This window comes from Danio rerio, chromosome 7 (assembly GCF_049306965.1).
Source record: "Danio rerio strain Tuebingen ecotype United States chromosome 7, GRCz12tu, whole genome shotgun sequence".
Lineage (NCBI taxonomy): Eukaryota > Metazoa > Chordata > Actinopteri > Cypriniformes > Danionidae > Danio > Danio rerio.
The window spans coordinates 30,579,250-30,600,522 of NC_133182.1; the positions used below are offsets into that span (position 1 = coordinate 30,579,250).

Below are 21,273 nucleotides of genomic sequence, written 5' to 3' on the forward strand. Positions count from 1 at the left end.
ATTCAAAACTAATAATAGCTTTACTTTTAATCTTTAATTATCTAATTCTGACATGTGACTATTGTGGATGCACACATTGCAACATCGATGCTCAAACGATATATTGTGCAGCCCTAATAAGAACCACTCAAAGTTTGAAATAACTCAAAACTAAAGGTACATCTAAGAGGCCCAAAAAATAAATGTATTGTTTGTTGTTGTATAACATTTCAGCATTGAGCAGTCATAATAATAGCAGATAATAGCAGATTTTCACATGGAGTAGGCTAGGGTCATGTATCAGCTACATTAAAGGTGCCCTAAAAATAAAATCTGGGTATACCTAGCCTAAAAATAAACAGATCTATAATGAAAGTATTTGATTGCTTTTCTAACTTTTTAAGTTCATTTAAAAAAAAACACCAAGATCAACATGCTCAGATGATGATGATAATAATTTAAAAAAATAAAATAAATAATAATAATAATAATAATAATATGTATATATTTCTGTTCAGACATGCACCCAAACCCCAGGATGTCCACTTTCGCTCCCTTCTTAAATCATGTGCACAAAATTCTATAGGGATACAGCGTCTATTTATCACTATGGAGCACATCTGACAGTCACGCACTGCTACATGAACTGACTGTTTTATAAGGATTGCATAAGAAGGGCAACGGCACCTGTAATGGAAAGGCAAGAAATGGCGTCGTTTTTATATTTATTTCAAAGTGGATTCTAGCTTAAATAAAATGAAAGCACAGAAGAGATTCACATTTAGGAGCAAGTGGTGTTCCCTGGTGGTCTGGTTTCTTATAAGGAGGATCGGCTGTTTAATGTTTTTTGCCACCCTTTATGGAAAGATAGGTTCCATGAATTAGGGCTGGGCAGTATATAGAGTCCTTGGGATATATCGATACGATTCCCCAACACGATGCGGGATTATCCAATATCTTTCATATCGGTATGGTTTGAGGTCTTTCTGTGTAAAATAGACCACTGCAAGATAGCACGCGAGCTCCACTTACACAAATGAACACATGCGCAAATGAATGATTCACTCCCTGATTCATACAAAAGATTTGTTAAAAATGAACGCATCGTTCAAGAACGACCCATCACTACACGCGACTTGGAGGAACATGCAGTGCTGGTGTTGTATCGAAATATGACTTCCCGGACAAATCGGACCCCCCCTCGTGTGCATGCACGTCACACAGCGGTCACAGTGGTTTATCAGAAACCTTTTATTGATCAATTCTTTCACAATTGACAGTAACAACAAACATAGAAGCCTTGTCAAATTGACAAGCAACACCTGAATGAGTTCAAAAGAATTAAAAACGCCAAAATGGGACAAATTTATACCGCATTTTGAAAGTGAAACCACCTCCTATTCACTGACTATAAGTTCAGTATTTATTACACGACGGTCTCTTCTTTACATTTACGTATTAACACATTTAGCTCTGCGTTCTGGTCTGTTATTGCATATTGACTTCAATTCCAATTATATTCTAATCATTGTATTTATTTATTTATTTAAATACAGACTGTTGCGTTACACATGCAACTATTAATAAACACACCATCAACATTTGCATGAAACTTAGGTCAAGTTCTATGTCAGCCAGACCTGCACGAGCAGCAGAGTTATCAGAAGTTCAGCAGCCAAAACACAGACTGATATGTTGCACATGGGATCCATAATATGCATGCCCCGGATAGTATTTGATTGGCCACTTTGTTTATAATGAAGTTTACATTAAACTTGTGTATCTGGGATTCTTATTTTGATTTGGGAGATGTTTCATAGAATAAAACCAAAGCCAGCTGCAGTAGATTGTTTTCTATGCTTGCTAAGCAATGACTCCATGAGGCATCTGTTCTTATAAAAGTCAGGATGCAAATTGCAGGATTTAGAGATTATACATTTATTCTGCACCACCCCAAAGTACGTTTAACTGTATCTTTTGTTAATTTATCATGTTAAAAGTGAATGTGTCAAGTATGTTTGTAATGAGGCAACAAACACAAAGACTGCAGAGTAAGGATGCATCAGGGCTCGAAATTGCGACCATTTTGGTCACATATGCGCCCGAAATTTTATCTATGCGACCTTAAAATATATTTGGGAGCATTTCTGCGAGTGCTTAAAATTGTTATGTGCGACCAGTTTTTACTGTAAAATGTTCACCACATGCGCGGATTCGGGAGACATTCACGCAGAATGCATCTCTGCACTTGCAACGCGAAACGCAGCGCTCGGGAATGGTTTAAAACTGTAGTCATGTCAACTTGCTGCAGTAAACAAATCCAAGTCCGTAATGCGTGCCCCGCCTTCACGCTCTTCTTATTGGCCCACTGCTCTAGCACTGAACGCGAATGATTGGTTAATATCAGCTGTCAATCACTCAGTCAGCGCTTCTGGCTTGGAATGACAGAGAGAGCTACTACCGCGAAAAATTGTAAAGCGCTGAAGAGCAGAATGAAGATAACACTGACAGATTTTGTTTTAGAAACCATGACATCTAAAGTTATAAATACTGAAACATCTTAGTAGTGATCATGTGCTAAATGTTAATCCACTATCTACACTTTTCCAAGAGTAGAAGACTTCCATTGGCTTCAAGTCCGCTATAAAAAGTCTGTGGGATGGAGTTTTCAGGTAACTGTTTGCCACATCTAGCACGAGAGCTTCTGTTTAATCCTTCATATAATCGCCAGATGCTGTCCGCCATGCAAGGGACAGCTATATGTCAAATTGAACACCACGTACACCATCGCGAACGGGCTTGCATTGAGTAAACTAATATCGCTGCTCATAAAAATAAACCGGTATTGCTATTAACATGTATGCATATAATAAGCTAGAATATGTGTCAAAAGCACTAGTGCAATATCTGACAGCACTTGTGAGAACAGCACAGTTATACCGTTAACAGATTCATTTAAGCAGTGCGTGCAGGGCCGGTGAGCGCTCTGTATATCTTTTGCTCACTCAGTTATGTTATAAAAATCTATTTTCTTGTGATAACGGGATTTCGTTGAGACATATTTTCCTCACGCTTACATTTATATATATATAATTTGTTTTGCTTGTTAGTTTGTTTAGTGTTGATTTCAAATACAATAAATATGTTTGTATAAAACTTGTAGTAACGGTGCTCATAATTGGTGGGTGCGACTAAATTTTGGCTGATGCGCCTAAATTTTTCAAGTAAGGAGCACCGGTGCTAACAAGCAAAAAGGTTCATTTCGAGCCCTGTGCATGATTGTCTAAAACAATAATTGTTGATTTTACATTGGAACTGTAGCTGGGATTATTAGTTACAATCATCACAATTTATATATATTGATGTTGTAAATAGTTTTATATCATTGTTTGACTGGACATATGGCACAAACACTGCGTTTTGTTTTTTCTTCTACTTCAAGTTTGTTTTTTACTGTGGTGTGTTCAACTCTCACTGCTGAGGACGACATTAATGGCTGCGTTTACTTTCCTATTATAGCTTCAAAATACAACACAAATTTAACTGATCTACCCACAACACAACTTGGAAGCAAAATAGGTTACATTAGTTAAAATATTGTTTAACAAATATAGTATGATTAAGTTTAGAGTATAGCGTATGTGTTTGTAAGTGAGAGTGAGGGAGCAGGCATGTGTCAAAAATATTTTCTGAAAAAATAAAAAATGTATTAGCATAAGCCGCATACCTACTATATAATTATCAGAGAACAATTTAACTTATTGAAACAAATGAATCAACTCAACCTTGGGCTAAACCATATTATTTCAGCATGGATATTGCAATACGTGCATTCACAGTAGTCACATCACAGTATCTGCAACGTTTGACATAGTATTATGATTGATCCGGAGCTACTTGTGAAAACACAGATGATTTGTTATTGCAATGTTTAACCATAAAGTTACCAAAACATTTTTTTTAATTATGTGTTTTTTTGGGCCTGTAACTGTGTGAGCATTTTTAAATCAGTTAAAAGAATTCAGGCATACAAAATTATCATTTAAACTGGTGCTCTTATCGATTGGTCACCTATCACAATCGGCCGATAATCGATTGGGGGAGTTTTATCGGTGATCTCCATGTAGGCCAATCTAGAAAGGCGGAACAGATGATGCAAAATTCGCAAAGACTTTTTTTACATGGTGCAAAAAATTTGTGTGTGAAACGTGCCCTTTGTGCTTATGTAACTGAATGACTTGCCTCAGATGCTTACCGGTAGCCCATGAATTTTAGATAATATTGGGTAATATGATTCCTTTGGCCTGTTTGAAGAGCTCACACAACAAATCAGCTTTTTAACAGCAACAGCTGCCATTGCATCATACCATCCATAAGTAGAAGTATTCAACAGAAAGCGCCGCAACATACTGAAGATAGTAGGGGTGTCAAAATTAATCGTTTCTTCGGTGCACCGCAATGCAGACGCGGACAATTCCGTATCGGTTCAGTAATAATCATAACCGGTTATTACTGACGTCATTGACGTCATCAACGCTCTAACTACTTAAAACTCAAACTGTGCACAATTTCACTGTGTGTGTTTGCTGGATCAGTCTTTTACTGACATTAACAGCAAAAGCCCCTATTTCACGGAGATCGAGAGAATGAAAGTACTCCGTTTCTTTCTCTCTCTCTCACACACACACACACACACACACACACACAAACACACACACAAACACACACACAAACACACACACAAACACACACACAAACACACACACACACACACACACACACACACACACACACACACACACACACACACACACACACACAGTGGCCCATTTGACCTGCTGGCGTGACTTTTCTTCCTCTCGGCTGTTTTACAGCGTTACTTATGGATACAGAAACCAGCTCGTGTCTGCAGAGTTTTTTCCACCGTGTCTATCATGCATCAGTTGTGATCGCCGCTGCTGCCTGCCGCTTATTAGTATCACTCATCTGTGAAGAGCGCAGTAGCGCGCAAAAGCCAATCGCAACCATTTTTGTTGAGGGTGTGACCAATCAAAGAGGTGTAAGAGAAGTAGACAAGGATCAGAAAGTGAGCTGGATATTTATATTTGTTTATATTATTTGCTAAATGCTCGTGTTGTTTAAAGGTACAGTTTATATATCTGACTGTTTGTATTATATGACAAAATTGTATAGTATATAAATATATTTTAATACAAGAACTGCTGCTGTGAAGAAAATATAAAACTGTATGAAAAGCACCGTCAATGCACTGTGATGCACCGAAATATTGAATTGAACCGAATCGATGGCATGATAATCGTAACCGAACTGAACCATGAGACTAGTGTAGGTTCACAGCTCTAGAAGATAGTGTGTTTTTAAATTATTGTTTGTGCTAGCACCACGCCGTTAGGGCTGTTCACACATCTCATCCAAAAAAGTGTTAAAAACATTTACATTTAGTCATTTAGCCGACGCTTTTAGCCAAAGCGACTTACAAATGAGGACAAGGAAGCAATTTACACGACTATAAGAGCAACAATGAACAAGTGCTATAGGCAAGTTTCAGGTCTGTAAAGTCTATAAAGGAAAGTATTAGTAATTTTTTAGTAATTAAGTAATTTTTTTTGTAAAATTTTAGTTTTTTTTTTTTTTTTTTTTTTAGTACAGTTAGTGGTATATCCAGAGAGCCAATTGCAGATTAGGAAGTGAAGTGGAGACTAAATAGTTGAGTTTTTAGTCGTTTCTTGAAAACAGCGAGTGACTCTGCCGTTCTGATGCAGTTAGGGAGTTAATTCCACCAACTGGGCAGATTTAACGTGAGCGTTCGCGAAAGTGATTTCTTCCCTCTTTGGGATGGAACCACGAGGCGACGTTCATTTTACAGAACAGTTCTGTAAGGGCACATAGATCTGCAGAAGTGAGAGCAGATAATAAGGAGCAAAGCCAGAAGTCGCTTTGTAGGCAAACATCAGAGCTTTGAATTTGATGCGAGCAGCAACTGGCAGCCAGTGCAAACGGATGAGCAGCGGAGTGACATGTGCTCTTTTAGGTTCATTGAAGACTACTCGTGCTGCTGCGTTCTGGAGCAGCTGAAGAGGCTTGATAGAGTTAGCTGGAAGCCCGGCTAGTAGAGAGTTGCAGTAATCCAGTTTGGAGAGAACAAGAGCTTGAACAAGGAGTTGAGGTGCATGTTCAGATAAGAAGGGTCGGATCTTTCTGATGTTATAGAGTGCACGATGAAACACGATGAACGCCGCTTCTTTTACCAAGTTTCAATTTACTAGTTCAGAATACTGTACACTGTATAGTATGGAAGTATGGGGTTTTGGACGCAGCGACAGAGAGCTATGGTGTAGGCTACACTCATAGCATTTTAAAGATGTAGAATCACATCTTTACACTTTATTTTGTGTAAATGGCAGATGATTCTCTTAGCAGCATTAAAAACCCAAACATATTCAAATTGTAAAGCAAGCAGTGCTCAAATTATGATGAATGAATTTCTTATTAATAAAAAGCTATGAAGACATTTCTCTAATGCACGAAAAAAAACTGGTCTGTGGACTGCTTTCTGATATTAGAGAGTATATTACAAAAATATGAGCTGACTGATTTTAAATCATTTTTAGCTATAGCCTTTTTTTCAGCATTTTTTTCTGTCCTTCACTGCTTAACTTTATGAAGGGCCAAAAACCCAACTTGATTGAGAGCCCTGAGCCAGAGATAAATATATCAAACTGTATTACAAAGTTGATATGGGTAATTTCCTTTTTGATTTCAAAATAAATAGAAAACATTACTTTAATCATATCAACTAAGGCATTATATATTGTTTTCCATTTTATAATGAATCTATTATAATGAAATCATAAAAATTCAATTTTGAACACAATGGTGTTTAATGTCAAGCTGCACCTGCCTTTTGCTTGATTTGCTCACCGATGACTTCTGAATTGTGCTTATCCGTTGAGCAACAATATGTTCATTAAAAAACATTTAATTGAAAAATGCATTTTTGTAGCTTAACAATAGATCAAACAAATGAAAGGTTACGTTAAAATGACAATGTGTATTAAAAGCATTAAACCCAACATTTTGCCTCTCTTTTCAAAGGGCATGGAGGGCCAAATCAAAGGTTATCATGCCAACTGTGGCCCATGGCCCTACTTTGGGCATTTCAACTTTAAACTGTTCTTATTAGCTAACCAAGCAAAGGTTGCTATGTTTTAGGTTAGTAAGTTGTTTGTCTTTCCCAGAGCTTGGTTGCGGCTGGAAGGGCATCTGCTGCATAAAACATGTGCTGGATAAGTTGGCGGTTCATTCCACTGTGGTGACCCCAGATTAATAAAGGGACTAAACCAAAAAGAAAATGAATGAATGTTGCTTGTCAATAAATGCAGTTGTCATATGATATTTGTAATATACATTTTTAAAAACAGGATAATTAAAAGACTTTAATTACACCCTGGTGATTGGTCTCAGCTGATGAGGACGAAAGTGATCAATAATCGGCCCCAAAAACTTTGATTGGAGCACCTCTATTAGAAAAGATTTATTGCATTTATGTATAAATGCCATGAAAATGATAGTGTTCTTTATAGTGAATTATTTTCAAATAGACCTATTCATTTCATTTGGTGAAATTACACTCAACATTGCAGTATTTATTGTATGAATATAAAATATCACAATGTGATTTTTTCCCAATATCATGCAGCCCTAACTCAACCTTTAAGAACAACTTGTGCAAGCTAAATTAATTTGAAAGAGAATGGTATTTTCAGCCATCGCAAAGGGTTAATGTAACTAGGGCTGCACGGTTCTGGCAAAAATGTGAATTCCAATGTTTTTGCTTGAAATTAAGATCACGATTCTGTAAATGTAAATTAAAGGTTAATATGATTAGCCTATTATTATTATAGTTAATTCTCAAACATATGGTAAAACAACAATAATAATAATAGGCCTACAAGTAGGTCTACTGTTGCTTAAAATGCTAAATTACGTATAGTCATTGTGGTGGACTTGAATGGATTTTCAATATGTCCTGTTTGTTAATTCACAGTTAAATGATGACATCAGAATATAACTAATCATAATTATAAAGTTGATTTATTATCTTTGAGACTTGTGCTTGTCATCTGTTATTGACAACTTTATTAGACCATTTGTTTTCACTGGTAAAATTAGAATTTTGTCATTATCAGATTCCTTCTTCATTATATTTGACATCATGTATAGGCTAGGGTTGTTATACTGACACATTTATTTAATAAACATTTATTTTCATGCACAACGCTTTGTGCTCACTATAAAAGTAAAAACATATCATATGTTTGTCATAATCATAACTGTAAAATGCGTTATGATCATTGAAATGATGTGCTGTCAGTTTCACTTTCACTTCTGAGTGCGGCTCTTGGCTGCCATCACTGTGAGAAAAAAACACATACATGCAAATCATACCTTTCGCACGGCCCTCAAACCCTCTGTGCAACAAACGGAGCGTTATTTACAACTTCATTATCCATTATCCACAGTCTATGCTAGTTGTGTTCACTAAAGTAGGCGTCATAGACAGGCACACGTGCGTTCTTGGCAATGTTGCCAGACTGTAAAAAAATGACGTAGTGTAAAATTGGGTGGTTTTGAATTGGCGTGCCCGGCTGCCCTGGTCTTCACTTATAAACCTGTATGAACCCCCAAAGAGGTGCCATAGCCCCCGTTCTCATATAAACGCTTACAACAGTTGTGATCTCCCAATGAGACTACAAATTGTTGGGCAGTGCTTTCCAGTTTTCAGCAGGTTTTAGGCTGGAAACAGTCAGCTACATCTGGCAACACTGGTTCTCGGAAGTAGACAAACAGCTGGCAATCAACTCGTGTGATTTTGCGGCCGCAAATATATCATTACATAAAGATAGAAATGACATTTTTGGGTGAATTATACCTTATAAATACAGTATGTATCACTTTTAACGCCATTTGAAAGTGTCCATGTTGCCGTGAAGACTTGTGCAGCTGCCTTGCTCATTTCCTGACCTTGAAAATATAATTAGCAGAATCGTAGAAAAAGTTGAATTAAGATCATGTGTAGGGTTGAATCGAGATTACGATTTTTTCGATTAATCGTGCAGCCCTAAATGCAACCATTTTCAATTTCATAAAGGTAATTTTAAAGAATCAAAAATCTAATATAATTAAAATATAATCCATTAAATCGACTTTAATTTAAAGCATTCATTTATTTGTTCAAGCACAAAACAAGATCAAAGACCATTTAAACTCAAGCGACGTCAGGAGCAGCAGGCGAGTGCAGAAGCGCCATTTGATTAAACTATGGTCCATATTTTAAATAAATGGTATGGAACAATGTAAATTAATTCACTGCTTTTGCTGTGATACCCACTTTATATTATATCTCAATCAGGCAGTGAAGTTTGAACAAATCAGATCTTAAACATTGCGATTTTATGATAGCAAGACACTTCACCAGAAGCGACTGAACTAGATTATTGAAAATTAAAGGTCCGTGTGAATATATGCCATTTCTTCGACTATACATACACAGAAAAATATTTTCTATAGACCATTTTAATGTGGTCATGTCATTGGCCCATGAATATTTAATGCTTGTTATCAAACTACTTCATAACTGTAACATTCAATCATGAGTTAATTTTAAAACAGCTATTCTAACACTTATCAATATGTGGCTCTGTTTGGATTCTCAGAGCCTATAGAAATTTAAGAATGTAAAACAGGAAATATGTTGGGACCATTGTTTTTGTTTACAACCGTCAAAATGGTCTATATATTCTATGTATAAAATAAGCAAACATAATATTTAAATTTTGCTATTTGACGAATATGAATAGTTATTGTTTTTTCAAGTTTGAATTGTGGGGGGTGTTGGCAATGGCAAAAAAAAAAAACTTTGATTAAAAATTTTCTGATCAAAATGGCTGGAAACACAGTGCTGTGCATACTTCCATGTGGAAGTAAAACCTTATTCTGTTTTACGACATGTTAAACTTCCCATTATCAATCCCAAATCCTCCTTTCAATTACTCTGCAGTTCAAAAAGAACAAAAACATAATACAAACTACCGTACCGGAGACAACCATCTCCTCATAGCTAGGAAACACTGTGAAGATTCAAACAGAGGCTGAAAAATCCTTCATCAGACATGACATCTTATGTTGGAAAGCTGTAGGAGTTTATTATTAGTAATACATACAAATTAGTACTTCACTATGGCAGATGACATCATCTTTTTAATAAGCCTTTAAGCCAAATGCCATGTATAGCTTTTTCAAAACTGGAAAAACGATTTGAATTTGAGAGCAAAAGCAGCAGCATTCCTCCTGTGTGTAAAGATTTGTCTCTGGCGGCAGAAGTACACAGTGAAACAGAAGATGTTGTGAACAAAACAGCAGTGGTGTGAGCCATGGTGACTTTAATAATCGCTTTTATATCAGATGTCACTGATTTATGACAGTCAACACCACATATGTCATGCTCCCAGAGGGGGAACATAAAAAATTTTATTGTACATTCAAAGGCTGGAATCTGATCCAGCTGGCTGGTCAATAGACAACAAGAGCTGCTGACCAATTACGTCTTAAAATAGTCAGACAAAATCTGTTTGGGTTTTTTATTTTTTTTATTTCCAGTAATAAAATCAACATCTGGTCCAATAATAACCCCGTAAATCACAACACAAAGACAATGAGTAACTGATAAACAAGGGGGAACAGACACCTATGGCATTTAGCTATTGTTGTTCTCACTTTAATTAACACATCAGCTGACAGCATTACAGAATGTAAAAACACATCCCAGAAATAACACCAAAAGCACGTTTACACCAATTGTGACCGTTGATGTTGTGTATGAGTAGCCCACTGGGCCTGGGTGTACTGGGACAAACACACACTCTGTACTAAAACTGCTAGCAGCGGGCTATTAGCCTCTCCAGATAGTCAAACAATAGCTCCTACCAATTAAAATCAACCATTAAAACAGGCGTAAACAGCGCCACTTACCTCTATACAAAACGGAAAACTATCCCTCGCTGACTTTACCCCCTTTCCAAGGTACGGTTTTCGACGACAGAAGTAGAAAAGTATTGGGGAAGCGAGTGAACGTCAGCGGAGGCTTGTGTGAAACTGACAGTCACACACACAAACCCAACAGAGAGGCCCAGTGCTTTAGCCTCCCCGCTAACTGACGGAGATTTCGACGATTCCGCTTTAAATCTACGAGAATACTCACGCGACTTTCAGAATCACGCGTTAAACGGCACGGCGGACTAAACGTAGCGCGAGGACATTTTATTTAACGGTTATATATGACACGTATTCCTCGCCGTTTGCCCTCGGGTGCGAGTCCCCATTCCTGCCTATCCGCGGCGTCCATTAGAGCGCTGCTATGTGTGTGTATGTGTATGCGAACAGCACTGCTGCTACGCGAGCGCGCACACACGCACGCACGTTTCGACATTTTACGACATCCCCGTATCCTTGACGACTTGTCGAGATAACAACAATAACAACAACAACCCCGAAGGCCGTTGCAAATTAGATAGATAAACCCATTAATGATTATATTGTTTTATCGACGAATCTTGTGAATATGTACTGATATTTTATTATGTGTATGTGTTTTTTTTTTCTTGATCAATGTGATGTGTTGTATCAGAGAGTTGGTCGGCTCGCGCTCTCTAGTGGCAGAATGTGGTAACACTCACGTGTATTCATGAATATGAATGTAAACTGAAGGTACACTATCAGCTTGTTTGTTGATTTGTGTTGCTTTGTTATTTATATATAAACAATGTAAATGTTTGCATGAAAACAATTCAAGTTTATTTGTAAAGCAATATTTAATAATACGTACAAAAAACAATTAATGATACCTTTCAAAATAATTATCCTTCCAAAGCCGCTTTACAAAAAGTGCACTTTATGACATTACAGTCTAAATAAGAAAAGTTTTTAGTGTATAGGGTGGACAGTAGTTTACCTGCAGTTATACAGCATCGTCCTTTCCAAAAAGGTGATATCTATGTGTGCAACACATTTTCAATGAAGTGTAGCTTATTTGTAAACAAGGATATAAATAACTGACCATAATAACAACAACCGTATGTTTAAATCAATATTTTCATTTTTTTTTATAGTTTTCAGAAGTTAAAAGTGACAAATCCATTACAAATATAGTAATTTATGTGTTAATTTTATGTAGGCTATCAGCCCACAATCTAAACCGAGGGTTTTCCTACATATGGCCATCCTTGTACAAGGCGCCTTGTTTATACCTTTAAAAAATGACATTATAAAATGTATAAAACATAGTTTGGAATATATTTTTTTGGAATATTTTATATTTAAATTCTTGTAATGTTTAATGTTAAATTACACACATTTAAAGATATGGTGTTGATTTATTGATTATTTGATTTACTTCATGAATTGTTAATCTATTTTAGTCCTTTTTGTATTTGTTTTCTTTGATATTATTTATTTTAGATTTTACACTAGTGAAAACTGTTTACCAAAATCTCGTTCTAAAGTGTGCACTTCAGCAGATTAAGGCAGCATGTACTCAGCAAGTACTTTTCTTTTACAGCACACTGTTTCCTTAATTCCTTAATTAATTTCCTTAATTTGTATTTTAACTTTTTTAAAGTCACTTGCCTTAAAAGGCAGTTAAAAGTTTTAATTTGTCCCAAACTTAAATCAACAAACAAACAAATGTATAAATCTATGATTACTTTGAACTCTACCTTGGCTCCAACCCATATTTTTTTGAGGCGAACAGAAAGAATATACTTTTTTTTTTTTTTTTTTTTTTTTTGATCACCAGATGGCAATTTTCCCCTAAAATTTAAGTCAATGTCACGGTCAACTTTGTTTTTTTTTTTATTAAATAATATTTATACTCTGTAACTTTTCAAATTATTTGTGATTCACAGAATAAAGAGGCGTTGTTGCAGGCTTATTTTATTCACAATTCTTTTGCCAATTAAAATATTTCACATGTGGTATAAGAATGAGGTTTGTGTTTAACAATTATTTTACAATCATTTTTAGGTCTTGGGGTATTCATACGCAAGCCTTCCAACTTTCTCTGATGATGAGAACATTGATTTTTTTTATATGTCCTGTCTTTAGATAGCAATGGTTTTTGGAACAGTGTCAACATCATATTATACTTTATCCCTATTTTTTTTACAGTCTATGATCCCTAGCCTACTTGCAGTTACAACTTCAATCGTTCTCGGATGAATAAATGACGTTTATTACAGACAGAGCTACATGTGAAACCGGAGATGAGGGATGATTGATAAGCGCCGCCTCTCTTTTCATCCAATCGAACTCTAGTATTTCCCGAGCCAGTGACCAATCAGAGAACGCAGAGCGGTATTTGAATCACCAGCAGGCCTTTGTACTGTATACGCACGGCTTGTTATTAGTTGAGTTGGACGAGAAACGCCAAACAAAGCTAAACGGCATTTTAAATTTTTTTATTTAATTTAACCGAGGCATCACCAAAAAGAATATTCATCATGGAAATGCACGCTCTGGTGAGTATTTGGAGAAGAAAAGAGCGTTTGCGCGTAACCTCTTCGATGTGTAGCATCCAAACAGCGTTACTGTTGTTATCCTAGCATGCTAATGTTTGTATTGAAATGGCTTGTATGTAAACTTCTTGTTTTAAGTATATATGTTTTTAACACAGCGCAATGCAAGCAATCCCATTTACGTCGGTGCCAAAGGTGGACCAGTAAGCGGTGCAGTGAGAAGACCAGTGTTTGGCGAACTGTCTAATCTTTCCCACAAACCAGTTCAGACAAAGGTTCGTGTCTTTTATTTGGCACCAAGCAGCTTATGAACGTAAACAACAACGTGCTGCCACACTCCTTTGTTTCCTTTTTACAGAAGGTTGTACCTATGCAAAGTGTAAAACCCACTGGCCGGTCAGCTGTCGTGCACCCCAAAAGTGCCCAGGTCCAGCACGAGGCCCCAAAGCCTGCCGCTACTGTGCCTCCTGCTCAAGCTGATGTGAGCATGAAGGAAGAGGAACTGTGTCAAGCCTTTTCCAACAGCCTCTTTCCAGTAGACGACATCGACGAAGGAGATGCTGACATGCCTCAGTTGTGCTCTGAATATGTTAAGGACATTTATTCCTATCTGAGGCGCCTTGAGGTACATGAGGCTTTTTATTTATGTGGCACATTTTGTGAAAGTTCTTGCTTTCTACAGCTGTGCTTTGGTTGCAGGGTCAGCAGTCTGTCCGTCCCCGTTATATGGAAGGATATGATATCAATGGGAGAATGCGGGCTCTCCTGGTTGACTGGCTGATTCAGGTGCACTCAAGATTTCAGCTGCTGCAGGAGACCTTGTACATGACTGTTGCCATTCTTGATCGCTTCCTCCAGGTAAGAATCAGGTTTTGCTAAAGCTATATTTGGCTTTGTGGTTAAACCTTTTTTCCCCCTCTAGTAAAGTCTAGATGGATACAGTTGATGAGCACTTCAATATAGCATATTTGTAACGCAGTATAACAATAATTAATATTTTTATGGTACTATGACTGTAGGGGTGGTGAAGGTGTTAATAAAATACAATTTGTTGGTTTGTTTTAATAAACAACAAAAATAATACTCTGTACAACTACTGTTTTTACATTACTGTGACTGTAGGGGTAAATGTGAATAAATTAAGTGGGAAATTTAAGATATAATAAAAACATATATTCTTCGTCTGAAGGTGTATCTGATCTAAAAACAACCCTCCCCTTCCTCTAACTTGACCACATCCTTACCTCATCTGTTTGTGGATCCATAAATATATTGACTAGTCATTCCTTAAATCATTCCACTTTGGTGGAGATCAACACACCTACAGCAGTTTTTAGACCCGTTTAAGTCCTAGTTGGCCTTAACCAAGTGACTGTGCATGATGATTCTTGGATAACTGTCAACTATTTTGTTTTCTAGGCTAAAATCCATCCAGAATTTATCTTGTCACTTCTTTTTATTATTATTATTCTCACAGTTGTAAACGATTGCTCATTCTACACTATTTTTCATCACTTTTTTTTTCAGTTTATTTTTGTTTAAATTTTTCTCTGTGATCCTGTTATAAGTTTTAATTTACTTTGCAGCAATTTGTATTTTGAATTCAACATTCTGCTAATTCTCTAGCCACCTAATGGCCAGAAATACGAATTTTAGGTGGAAGCTGTTATAGCCCCCTATTTGTTCTCATCCCTAGGTTCAGCCTGTGACCCGTAGAAAACTTCAGCTGGTGGGTGTCACTGCCATGTTGATTGCTTGTAAATATGAAGAAATGTATGTGCCAATGGTTGGGGACTTCGCCTACATCGCTGATGATGCCTTCACAAAAGCTCAGATCCGTGAGATGGAGATGCTAATGCTCAGCGGGCTGAACTTTAAGCTTGGCCGTCCTCTGCCTCTGCACTTCTTACGGAGAGCTTCAAAGGCTGGGAATGTAAGTGCTGATTTTTGTGATCCCTGATGGAATTTGTGTGATCTTCAGAAGATAACGCTTGCCTTTTTTCCATCTGATTTCAAGGCGGATGCGGAGAAGCACACACTTGCTAAATATTTTCTTGAACTGACACTACTTGACTATGACATGGTCCACTACAACCCATCTGAGACTGCAGCTGCTGCTCTCTGCCTCTCTCAACTAGTGCTTGATGGACAGAAATGGGTAAATGTTTATTTATTTTTTCCTGCACATGACTTTCTTTATGAACTGTGAGTTTCAGTTGTAAACTTGAAATTAAACCATTTCATACTTTAAGTTTGCTCTACAAATAAGTGAAAGCTAAGCAAGGCATGTTTGGCTTTGAGCTTTAAGGTTTTTATGAAAATTTAATGTTACACTTGGCATTTTGTCATGGCCATAGTGTCATTATGCCTAAAGCATTCTCATTTTTTTTTGTCTTTCTGCAGCAAAATTATTATTATTTTTCAGCATAATGATCTGCTGGATGTAATTTAATACAAAGTTTCCTATACTATTTGACCAGTGAATGGTGGAAAATGCTACCTCTTACCTGGTTTTATTTAGACTCTTAATTGACTGTCTAATGGAAGTTGTATTTGAAGCAAAGCATCATGGATAAAAGATGGCTATTCGCCCCTTTACTATTGAATTTTTTTTTTTTTTCTTTCCCCCTCTTTCAGTCATCAACTCAGCAACACTACTCCACCTATGATGAGGCTCACCTTAAGCCCATCATGCAGCTTATTGCCAAAAATGTGGTTATGGTCAATGAAGGGCTCTCAAAGCATCTGGTAGGCACCATCTTATTATTATTATTATTTATTTATTTTTATTTTTTTTTAATTTGCTGGATATTCTGTTCATGATCATGTGTATGTACAGACGGTGAGGAAGAAATACGCAAGCAGCAGACTCATGAAGATCAGTCTGCTTCCACAGCTCAAGTCCTCACTGGTGAAGGATCTGGCCGCTCCTTTGATGCCCAGCTCTTGAGGTCTTTCGTGAGGGAACAGACACTAAACCTGCACTTTATTTTTATTTCAGCCATTGTGAGAGATGGACTGCTGCTTTTAAACTGATGTACATACTGTCTGTATAAATAAAACACTTTCTACTTTTTATGGAGATTACATTTTTAAGATTAGGGTCTAAATTGGCTTTTACGTTTTCATGAACTTGCAGGATCTGTATTTTGACCTGTTAAAGGAACTTGAATTCATTAAAATCCAAAGATTCAGTACTACTTTGTCCTGTGCTTGTGGGGTTCTTCCTTTTCTCTTAAAATATACTTTAAAGGAATTAATCAGGCAACTACTTGTCTTGCCAAATTATGCTTTATGAATGTCTACACCTACCTAAACTCAACCTCACAGTAACCTGTTGTGTTTTATTAATGTCTAGACCAGGGATGTCCAAGCTTGGTCCTGGAGGACTGGTGTCCTGAAAAGTTTAGCTCCAACCCTAATCAAACACACCTGAACCAGCTAATCAAGATCTTACTAGATCAGGGGTCACCAGTCTCGTTCCTGGAAGTCCGGTGCCTTGCAGGGTTTAGCTCCAACTTGCCTCAACACCTGCCTGGGTGTTTCAGGTATACCTAGTAAAGCTGCGGTCACATTAGAGTTTGAGTTTGCGATTTATTCTGTCATGTGGTGCTGCGAAAAAGGGTGGGATTAAACAGGATGATTAGACATTTTAAAAAGCGAGCGACTGCTCCATGTTTTAAATTTCTGTCCAGAAAGGTCATGTTTTGATCCTCAATTGGTCTCCATGCAGTCAAGTGATGCGATTCAAAGGTTAGAGTTCACCAAGCTTGAACTTTGCACCGCAGCAATGTGCGAAACTTGACGCATGACCCTGTGTTTCCGGTCTGACTCATTTGCGTGCGTATGAATGGAAGTCTATGGGAGGAAAAGCCACAGCTTAAGACCTTGATTAGCTTGTTCAACTGTGTTTGATTAGGGTTGGAGCTAAAATCTGCAGGACACCGGACCTCCAAGAACAAGTTTGGTGATCCCTGGTTTAGACCTACCCCAACCCTAAACCCAACCTCACAGTAGCCTGATGTGTTTTATTAATGTCTACACCACCTAAATCCAACCTACTTGTGGCATAAATCCCTCCCACTTGGAGGTCACCCAAACAACTTGTGGGGTAACCCCTCCCATTTTTAGGTCTCCAGGCTTTAAGTTTTTGGGAGGAAAAGCCCAGTGTGACTGCAGCTTTACATACAAAACAAATTGATTGGCTGTCTTCCCAAATTAACTTCCAGATAGAAGATTTCTTATTGGTTGAATCCAAATGACTTTAAATGCATCATACAGAAACATTCGAGCAGTGATTACAAGTGTGAAGTTTTGAATTTGTGTATTAGAAAAGGGAGCCTCATCAGTAGGATAGTATGCAAACATCACCAACGACTAAAAAAAATATTCATAAGAAATTATGGGAACAACTTCTGTACTTCCAGAAACTTCCAAGAAAGTATCTTGGATTGAGCCGCTGATTCTTATAACTCAAAAACACTTTGGCAAATGTAGATGTGAATGACCCTATCAGTACATCTGTATGATGTTACTATCTACACTGACAGATGGTTGTTGATCTGTAAAATAATGCATTCAAATACAACTGTAGTTTAAATTTAGACAGTTTAACCCAACTGTTTGCATCTTTTGCACAATGATACATTCAACATTGTTTATAGATAACGAATTGGAAAATCATACAATCCATGTTTTTTTCAAGAACCGTAGTGCATTATATACATCTGGGTTTCTCTTAACTGCAATATGAAAGGGAATAAACGTGGCAAAACGGTTCTTAGCAGCAAAAAACATTCCCCACTAAAACCATTGAGTTGGACACGACTTCAATAAGAATGGGGGAAAAAAAGAAAATACAAATACACAAACAGCATGTGGCTAAAGGTAAGCACCTTCATTTACATATAAAAACCTATCCATTTCAAGAGCAAAATAAAAAAAAAAAGCCTGTTCCCATGTAAAATGGCTACTTCATCTCTTCAAGTGAATTAAGATCACCTTAAATATAAAGGACAGATGAACAAAGCGCATCAGAAATAAAACTGTAGAATGCTAGAATATAAATACAATAAATAGTTTTGATCAGTGCCCTCAGGGGCAGCTCAGTATTCGGCACCCTGGAGAAGAGCTTCAAGCGTTCGTCGAAACGCAATGCAGAGCAAAAACACTTCACTCTGTCCTTCACTGTCTCAGTTTGTCCTCTTCTTTGTCCAATAAGTCCACTGAGGTTCAAGTCTGGTCTTCTCTTTAACAGCAGGAGAGGTTAGATCTTGGTCACGTAGTTGTTTGGGAAAAGGCCTTGTTTACCTCTCAGTCTCCCCGTCCACCATCCAGAGGCGTCTAGATAGAAATAATATACAGATGTCAAAATGAATACATTGTGGCACAATTTGGACGAGGGGAGGTTAATGAACTTGCTGAGTGGTTCATAAACGCATCCATGATGATGATCAATAAAATCAACGTAAAATGAAGTAACAATCATGTACAAACAGAGTTTGGATGATGAAATTTGAAATATTATTTAATGAGTTCACACTTAGATATTATTACTTGATAATATAAGCTAGTTTGGCATGCTGTCCCGGGAGAGAACCCTGAACTTGGAGTTAATTAGCCCATGGCTCCTGCCTAATCGAAAAGCATGTAAGGGGGTACGAGATCCGGTAGTTCTCGAGAGTTCCCCCTGGTAAAAAAGGGAAGATGGGTGGAAGGGGAATTCCTCGAAAAATTAAGATAAGGGGGTGACGCAGTGGCGCAGTAGGTAGTGCTGTTGCCTTACAGCCAAATGGTCGCTGGTTCGAGCCTCAGCTGGGTCAATTGGCATTTCTGTGTGGAGTTTGCATGTTCTCCCTGTGTTCGCGTGGGTTTCCTTCCGGTGCTCCGATTTCCTCCACAGTCGAAAGACATGCACCACAGGTGAATTGGGAAGGCTAAGTTGTCCATAATGTTTGAGTGTGACTGAGAGTGTATGGATTTATCCCAGACAAGGGTTGCAGCTGAAAGGGCATCCGCTGCGTAAAAAATATGCTGGATAAGTTGGCGGTTCATTCCGCTGTAACGACCCCAGATTAATAAAGGGACTAAGCCGATAAGATAATGAATGAATTATGATAAGGGACTATTTGTAGACAGGCTACTTATAGTGAGTTTGGATTAATCTGATTTGCTTACTAATGACTGTGGATGAGGGACTAGCCGCGATCAATCATATCACATGCTCCTCTCAAAATTGGTTTGTGAAACTTCATATGTTTGCCCAAAAAGTTAACAATTACTCACTATTTACTATTTTTTCTGAAAAATGTTTCAAACCGGTAACTATTTACTTCCATTTTAGGAAAAACAAATATTGCGGTAGTCAATGGTTACCGGTTTAAAACATTTTTCAAAATATACATTCTTCTTCTGTGTTTAACAGATGAAGAAAATGCAAACAGGGCTGCGTCAAATTAAAGGTTAGTTATCGATGACAGAATGTTCAATTTAGGGTGAGCTATTCCTTAAATGCTTTTCAAGAGTGAGCACATCCTTATAGGAATACTTTGTTGTTCACTCAGTTTTACCTTTCTTCCTCAATTCTGACTTAAACCAAGTTATCAAGTTTTTATTTTTACAATTTATTTTTATTTTTTTTACACTTTTTCCACATTAAAACATTTAGCTTTGCTTAAAATCCTCATTAATTTGTATGCGAGTTGAATTAGATTCGATTCAACTTTATCAACATAAGTATAAGTTTTAAAGTGCAATTATTATTATAATAATATTAATATTAATAATAATATTTACAGATGGATGTACTGAACATGATATGCAGATAGTATTAACTGATCAGAGATTTACAATGGATGAATATATGTACAGGTTGCTAATAATGATCAGAATGCAGATATATATGGACATAATTTTAAATGTATATGTGCAGTAGATTTGTATAATTCAGGATGAATTAGTGCAATGAATATGAACAATTTGAAATGTGCAAATATTAATTAGAGCTGTGATGGTTCGATTTTATATTATATTTACACAATCAGCACAAGATGGCACTGGCTTTTCAGTGGTTTCACTTTTTGTACAGTGGACAGAAGTGTAAGTCTTCTTTTACAGCCAATCCTTAATGGATTATGACAAATTTGTCATAGTGTGCTCATCCTGATGTGGGAAGAGTCAGCACTACGTTGAATACTGAATTTGATCTTTTAATGCAACCATTTTAAAGGAATAGTTCACCCAGAAATGAACATTTCCTCACAATTTCCTCAAGCGGTTGTAATATTTTAAGAATTTATTTTTTCTGTTGAACACAAAACTACAAATATTCTGAAGAATGTTGAATAAAAGCAGCCTATAGAAAAAAAACTAAGTCAATGGCGTGTTTTCCCCCACATTCTTCTATTTATCTAATAGAAAAAAGAAACAACCAAATTCTAAAAAAAAAAAGTGGAAATTGAGTAAATGATAACTGAATTTTCATTTTCAGATATACTATCCCTTTAGGAAAATGTCATATTAACCATTTGTAACTTGCTTAATAGAATGTCCCACAGTTTTTAGTGATTAAATTAGTGCGGCATCTGTTGTAATTGAATCACAAGTACAAAACACTTGTCGGCGTGAGGTGATCTAAATATTTGTGGTTTGATACAAATGAAAGCTTAACAGGTCTGTCCAGCATTTCTGCTGATGATTAGCC

At 36.9% G+C, this 21,273-nt stretch overlaps 3 protein-coding genes across 9 annotated transcripts in view; 1 reads left to right on the forward strand and 2 right to left on the reverse strand.

The window, feature by feature from the left end:
* Positions 1 to 11,422, reverse strand: part of rnf111 (ring finger protein 111) — a 62,385-nt gene extending 50,963 nt beyond the window's left edge. For all 4 annotated transcript variants that reach the window (XM_005168925.6, XM_005168924.6, XM_001922673.9 and 1 more), the window contains exon 1: positions 11,032 to 11,422. The gene's annotated coding sequence lies outside the window, so the exon portion shown is untranslated. The remainder of the gene's footprint in view (positions 1 to 11,031) is intronic.
* A 2,020-nt stretch (positions 11,423 to 13,442) lies between these two features.
* ccnb2 (cyclin B2) lies at positions 13,443 to 16,771 on the forward strand. Of its 2 annotated transcripts, none has more exons than XM_005168860.6 (8): positions 13,443 to 13,574; positions 13,730 to 13,846; positions 13,933 to 14,196; positions 14,271 to 14,429; positions 15,268 to 15,504; positions 15,589 to 15,729; positions 16,209 to 16,319; positions 16,411 to 16,771. In XM_005168860.6, the coding sequence occupies exons 1-8, from the start codon at positions 13,557 to 13,559 to the stop codon at positions 16,519 to 16,521; spliced, it is 1,158 nt and encodes a 385-aa protein (XP_005168917.2). In that variant the 5' UTR covers positions 13,443 to 13,556; the 3' UTR covers positions 16,522 to 16,771.
* A 1,107-nt stretch (positions 16,772 to 17,878) lies between these two features.
* The window catches only part of myo1ea (myosin IEa), an 88,916-nt gene continuing 85,521 nt past the window's right edge, over positions 17,879 to 21,273 (reverse strand). For all 3 annotated transcript variants that reach the window (XM_677757.11, XM_005168927.6, XM_005168926.6), the window contains one exon: positions 17,879 to 18,914. In XM_677757.11, coding sequence (XP_682849.5) covers positions 18,838 to 18,914 — 77 coding nt within the window. In that variant the 3' untranslated portion in view covers positions 17,879 to 18,837. The remainder of the gene's footprint in view (positions 18,915 to 21,273) is intronic.

Excerpts from the sequence above, each read along its gene's own strand:
- ccnb2 (XM_005168860.6), top strand. Across the intron at positions 14,197-14,270 it reads CCTATCTGAGGCGCCTTGAG|GGTCAGCAGTCTGTCCGTCC; the intron begins GTACATGAGGCT and ends CTTTGGTTGCAG. Across the intron at positions 16,320-16,410 it reads AAGGGCTCTCAAAGCATCTG|ACGGTGAGGAAGAAATACGC; the intron begins GTAGGCACCATC and ends GTGTATGTACAG.